Here is a 7,044-nt window from a genome sequence, read left to right on the forward strand (position 1 = left end):
GATTTATCAACAATGATTAAGTTACGCACTGGTGTGTGTAAGAACCATGTATGGTTTTGTACTAAGACACATTCTTAATTCCATTCGTAGGACAAACTATAGAACCTTTTCTACGCACTGTTGACAAATGATGCCCCTTTTTTTTAGGAGTCTCAGCATCCCATCTGTGTGTGAACTGTAAAGACAGTGTCATTCATATGCAGAGCTTGTTAGATTTTTGAAAATCTCCTCCAGCCAGCAATCTATTTCATTCCCATTCATTTCATTGACTCGTTGTCACGTTGCATATCAAGCAAAGCTCACAGAGGACGACGTAAAGGACAGCTGGATACTGTTCCTAATGGGATATTAATGATTGAACCTATCAATCTGCCAACAGCTCCAGTGCCATACGAGAATTTAGGGACTTCAACGTAATGAAACAGCGACACGCAGTGGTGAAAGGGTAAAATTGCATCTTCACGCTTATTGCTGGTGACTTAAAGTTTGCAGTGTTTTGTAATTGTCATGGCCAAATTTAATCGTGAAACTACCTATGATGACAAATATAAAAGCAAAAACGTGTATTACTTATGCACACTAAAATGTGTATAATATTAAAAAAAAAACTCAAATCTAATAAATCAAATACACTTGGCGTTGCTGAAGACATTGTGACATGCATTGTATTTTCAGAATTTTAAAATGATTAAATCTGGAAAATTGAACAATAATTTGTCTCTGAGATCTATGACGGTACAACAGTGAAACATTCAGTGGTTGGAGCATGGCATTAACAATGCCAAGGTCATGGGTTCGAGTCCAGGGGATTGCACATAGTCAGGAACAAATGTATAATACAATGCAATTTAAGTCTGCCAAATGCATAAATGTAAATGCATTGCCCAAAAGAACTGATTCATATTCTGGATATTTCGTTATTGTCACCGTTTCTTAACGTATGCATGTGTTCTTATAACTTCAAATAAATAGGTCGCCGCAGAAATGTTTTCTTTACTCACCCTCGAACTCGTCCCAAATCCGTATGATGTTCAATTTCCTGTGTGGAAAAAAACACCTTAAAATATTAAAGCATACACTGTAAGGTTGTATTGTGTCCCAAAAAATTCCAATCAAACAGGTTGATAGTAATAGCTGTGAATAAAAAAACTACAAATCCCATCAATGAGCATCACGTGACCACGATCAAGTGACCCACGCGGAAAAGCACGAAAGACTATTTGGTTATAAATGACAACAGCGTTTATTGGACAATAAAGCTTTGAAGATTAAAGCTGCTGCTTGCAATAAGCGTGTAATAAGTTCGTGACTAGAGCAGAACCGAGCAACCGATCTGTCATGCTATTTTAACTGATCAAAAAACGATTTAGTCCGATCATGGGTTCAAAGATGAGAGCGTTTTTTGCATTGATCGCAGTTGCGTGTGTTCGTGCATCTCCGCCGAATTTCGTGCTTATCTTCGCTGATGATTTGGGCTACGGGGATCTGGGATGTTTTGGGCACCCGAGTTCTCTGACCCCGAATCTGGACCGACTCGCGGCAAACGGGCTGCGCTTTACCGACTTCTACGTCACGAGTCCCGTGTGCAGCCCCTCCAGGTACAACCAGACTCACCTGCTCAATGACTGATAATCTGTGCTATTGAAATTATGCATATGTAACCTTAATAGATAACATGTTAAAAATATAAAAAATATATAACATATCTGGTATATGTTTAAATATTCAATCGTTCAATAATTAAGTGCATGTGTGCACTGGTTTGAACCGGTTTTGATCTGATTTCCGTGCATTAATAAACATGTCCTTTGATTTATTGTGTTCTTATCTGATCTTTGGTTTGCATAATTCATAATTGATCTAGATAACATTATAAGTATTGCAGCACGGTAATAACATAAGTATTGCAGCACAGTATTTTGTGCGTTTCCTAACATGCCCATTATTTTATTCCGTCCAGGGCTGCACTGCTAACGGGTCGGTATCAGACTCGCTCCGGGATCTATCCGGGTGTGCTGTATCCTAGTTCAAGAGGGGGTCTCCCTCTCAACGAGACCACCATCGCAGAGGTGCTGAAGTCCAAGGGTTACTCAACAGCCATGGTGGGAAAATGGCATCTGGGTGTTGGGGCGAACGGCACATATCTGCCCACCCGACAGGGCTTTGACAATTATCTTGGTATCCCGTACTCTCACGACCAAGTAATTATAGTCTTCTTATATATTTTCATTTATCATTGCTGCATACCGACGACAGTGTTTACAGACCACCGCACTTTTTTACTCCATCAAAGGGTCCATGTCAGAATCTCACCTGCTTCCCTCCGGATGTGAAGTGCTTTGGTCGCTGTGATCAGGGTGTGGTAACTGTGCCTCTTATGTTGGGAGAGACTATCAAGCAGCAGCCTGCCGATTTCCTGAAGATTGAGAAGGCCTACGGCGACTTTGCCTCTCAGTTCATTCGAGTCGCCGCCCAAAATGAGCGACCCTTCTTTCTGTACTACCCTTCGCATGTGAGTGCAGCATTTAAAACATCCTGAACGCTCGATCTCACAGCAAAATATTTTGCATTTAATTTAATATGACCCATGAGAGAGTCGTCCTCTCCCTCTCTTTAGCATACACACTACCCTCAGTATGCAGGTGAAGAGTATGCAGGTAAGTCCCTCCGAGGGCCGTTCGGCGATGCACTGATGGAGTTTGACGGCACTATTGGGAAGATTCTGCAGACTTTGATGGAAACAGACGTGATCAACAATACACTGGTCTTCTTCACTGGTGACAATGGGTACGTGTGAAATGAAAGTCCATTCTTTTGTGACTGTTTTTCACTGTGTACACAATGAACATGGGTGTGTTTGTGCTTCTAGGCCAGAGCTGATGCGGAGGTCTCGTGGTGGAAATTCAGGACTGCTAAAATGTGGCAAAGGCACAACTTACGAAGGAGGAATGAGAGAGCCGGCCGTGGCGTATTGGCCAGGTTTCATCCAACCAGGTGCTAGAAATAAACACGGTCACGAAAATGAACAACCTATAAAAAACGTGTTGCAAGTGTCTTTACTTAAAAGCACAGAGCATTTACTCACCATCATGTAATTCCGAACCTGACTTCATTTCTCAAGTGACTTAAAATAGGTCACTTTTACATATGTATGGTTTGAGGTTTATTCTAAATGGCAAAAAAATGTGCTAACATATGCTGTACATATACTCACTGCTCATGGATGTGTTTTCCATTGCTTACAGGCGTGACTCATGCTCTGTCCAGCTCTTTAGACATCCTGCCCACTTTTGCCAAATTGGCAGGGGCTTCATTACCTGAGGTGCAACTGGATGGGGTGGAAATGACCAATATCCTGTTCAATCTGGGACCGGTAAGAGACAAAAACATACAAAACAATTATCGCAGTCTCATATAGACCCTTTTGCAAGATGTAAATAATAATGATCCGGATGCAGCGGAATTAAAACGTTAAAACTAGTGGTGGGCCGTTAACGCAGTGAGACTCTTATCGCGCGATAAAAAAAATGTCGCCGTTAATCTATTCTCAAAGTTGGGTTGGGAGCTGGGTCTATACTACGCAAGCTATGATGACTTTCACCTTGATATTTTAGCGCGGATGTATACCAGCTTAACTGCACTGTACGGGGCGAGAACGAGATTTTTCAACTCGCGTGATTCGCGTCATTCGCGGAAGCAGAAGCCGCCTCGTCGTCTCATAACCAGGGCTTCATTCGCGTCCTTAGCGCCGCCTCATCATCTCATAACCAGGGCTTCATTCGCGCAGCAAGTAGGTCTATTGGCTCTTTGCATTAACATATAAATCACTCGCGCTTGACACGCCATTCGCGTTTGGTCTGAACACAACATAACGTTACTGTGAAATTACCGCATCAAACGTGACGTGCTAACATGGATGCAGCTATGAAGCCGCCGGGTTTGCTTCAGGGAATATTAATTTTTAAGAAGCTTCCCAATAGAAACATCGACAAGACTAAGGTTGTTTGCACCTTGTGCAATGCGGAATTGGTTTAAAAAAAACACTTTCTCTCAACAGGTAGTTGTCTAGCTTTAGTTAGACACTGCATTCATTCATTTATTTAGAAATTAGATGTTATTTATTAGAATGAACTTACTCGTTGTATAAATACCATGCACTGTGCTGTGTTTTAACTTTTCTTTTTTCCTGTTTGCCCCTGTAAAGCTGCTTTGAAACAATACACATTGTGAAAAGCGCTATATAAATAAACTTGAATTGAATTGAATAGTTGAAACCAGTAACTTTTTATTGAGATCTAATGTATTATGGCTCCTGTATGACATATCGCTTGTTGCTCCCTCACTCTTTGTAAATCGCTTTGGATAAAAGCGTCTGCTAAATGACTAAATGTAAATGTACTGTAGGAGCTCTTCCAGTCTCAAGTACCACCTAAACGCAAATCATCCCTTAGCTAATGCGGAAGTAAACACAAGTTCATCTTATTGAACATAATTTAATTTTCATTACCAATTATCATAGTAGAACAGCTTTCTCAAGCAGTTTGTGATGCATTTTGGAAACAGGAGATGAGCCCCTGGTCTAATGCGCCACCTGGGTTGAGAAACCCGTTCTCAAAGACTTACTTTTAGTCATTATTTGGGTAGCACACATATTCTGAATGCCTTCGGCAGAATTCAAATGAGCCATTTTAATCTAGTTTAATAAAAATAATCTATGCCCACCACTAGTTAAAACGTTTTTGCGTTACGTCTAGGCTATTTTCAAATTGTCTAGCTGTTTCTAAAGTGTTTGGTGTTTCAGAGTAAAAGAGAAACCATGTTTTACTACCCAACCAATCCAAGCGAGGAGTACAGTGTGTTTGCAGTGAGATGGGGAAAATACAAAGCTCATTACTACACACGAGGTACGCTGCATTCAGACTCTATTTAACTCTATTTAACTCTGTTTCTTTCTGACACATCATTCTTTACTTTCCATAATTTAGGCGCCACTCATAGTGAGACCACCCCAGACCAGGACTGTTCCTTATTCGCCTTCCAAAAGTATCATGACCCCCCTTTACTCTTTGACCTGGAGGCAGACCCCTCAGAGAACTACAACCTCACTGGTCCAGACTGGGATCCTGTGCGGATGCAGATCACGGTTTTGAAGGAGCAGTTTGAGGCTACTATGGTGTTTGGAGAGAGTGAGATTGGAAAAGGGGAGGACCCCACGCTACAGCCCTGCTGTACGCCAGATTGCTCCCCTAAACCCGACTGCTGTCGCTGCAAATCTGAGCTGTGATGGATCCAAGCATTGCCAGTAGTAATACCACAAGGGAAATGATTGTGGTATGAACATGAAGAAACATGCTTCTTAGTGAAATTCAATCAGTGCACTGAATGAAAATGTTTGACCATAGATTAGATTAATATTGTTAAAGGTTTGCCCAAAAACTGGCTACTCTTAAAACCTGTGAGGACTTCTCTGGGTATAACCAGAACATAACTCCCAACTTTAAAAGAATGAAGTTTGAAGGGTTTATATTTGGTTCTTTAATCTATGCTGACTTCATGAAAAACACATTACAGTAATGACCTTTGAGAATAGCAGGAATTAAAAATATTAATGGTCCCAAAACTAATTTCCTTTGTCATAAAAGGAAGATGTTTTCTTGAAATTCACGTATGAAGAAAACAAAACAAGAACATCATTAGCATATTTGAATGGTAAGTGTGAAAAGTGACTAATTTCCTTGCAGGTGCTGGCGGGATCATAAGGATAAATGTCAGTGTTAAACTATCCTATCATACTGAACATATTTCTTAAATATAGACCGATCCAAGAAACTGTAGGAAACTCAACCTCCAAAGGCTATAAAATACAAAGTATTCATACTTGTTTTTTCAATGTACTTTAAAAGTGAATGTTCACCCAAAAATAACAATTCTGTCATCATTTACTCACCCTCTTGTCATTCAAACCTGTATGACTTTATTTCTGACGCAGAACACAATGGAAGATATTTTGAAGAATGTTGTTAACTGACCCCTGCTCACTTGCGTAGGTTTTGTGTCCATACAACAGAAGTGAATGGGGCCAGTGCTTTTCGGTTAGCAACTTTCAAAATATCATCTTTTGTGTTCTGCGGAATAATGTCATAAAGGTTCGACATGAGTAATTGACAGAATTTTTATTTGAACACATTTTATTTGAACTAACTCATGTTTTTTTTATTTTCTTCCTTGTCTAAATAAAGGTATCACCAGTTAAAGGGAAAGTTCACTCCCCCCCAAAAAAGTGTCATCATTTATTCACCCTCATGTTGTTCTAAACCTGTATAGACCACTTCACAAGATGTGTACTTGTCTAGAAGTATATACATTGGCGAACATTTACTATATACTGAATATAGGACAGCACATCCAAACATTCAGACTTTGTGATAACTCCTTATTAATGCAACATAATTCAGAAGGTGTAATGTGTAATGTGAAAAGTTGTTCAGGACCTGCGTTGTTTACATCTTCCAAAGACTCTTTCTTCTGTGGAACACAAAAGAAGATATTTTGTGGTTCTATAATGGAAGTCAATTGAAGGAAGTGTTGTTTGGTTACCAACTTTCTTCAAACTTGACCTCGCCTTAGCTTTAGGTGAATGTCCCTTTAAAATATAATAAGTTAGACCCAAACAGTTTCAACAAATGAAACTTACTAAATCACAACTAATAAACTCTCCTTATTCTTCATAAACATTTACTCAAAAACTTTTAATCAAAGTTGTGACACGTCGGAGGAGATCTGGCCCTCCTGGCTGAGATTGGTTTCTCCCGAGGTCGTTTTCTCCATTTATTTATCATTGGAGTTTGAGTTACTCGCCACAGGGCAGTGCTGGCTTGCTAAACAGGATACTGCATTTATTATTTATAAGTTATTATTAGATATTATTCACTAGAATGATCTTGTTCAATAAACACCATGCAGTGTGCTGTGTTTTACATTTTCTGTGTTTACTGTATTTCTCCTGTAAAGCTGCTTTGGAACAATGCACATTGTGAAAAGTGC

The 7,044-nt window shown here is 39.8% G+C and overlaps 1 protein-coding gene across 1 annotated transcript; it reads left to right on the plus strand.

Moving 5' to 3' along the window:
• The first annotated feature begins 1,196 nt into the window (after positions 1-1,196).
• Positions 1,197-6,260, plus strand: arsa (arylsulfatase A). The gene is made up of 8 exons (XM_056766966.1): positions 1,197-1,598; positions 1,961-2,201; positions 2,294-2,512; positions 2,618-2,787; positions 2,870-2,994; positions 3,246-3,373; positions 4,802-4,904; positions 4,986-6,260. The coding sequence occupies exons 1-8, from the start codon at positions 1,378-1,380 to the stop codon at positions 5,282-5,284; spliced, it is 1,506 nt and encodes a 501-aa protein (XP_056622944.1). The 5' UTR covers positions 1,197-1,377; the 3' UTR covers positions 5,285-6,260.
• Positions 6,261-7,044: the final 784 nt, after the last annotated feature.

Source organism: Triplophysa dalaica, chromosome 14 (genome assembly GCF_015846415.1).
Source record: "Triplophysa dalaica isolate WHDGS20190420 chromosome 14, ASM1584641v1, whole genome shotgun sequence".
Taxonomy (NCBI): Eukaryota; Metazoa; Chordata; class Actinopteri; order Cypriniformes; family Nemacheilidae; genus Triplophysa; species Triplophysa dalaica.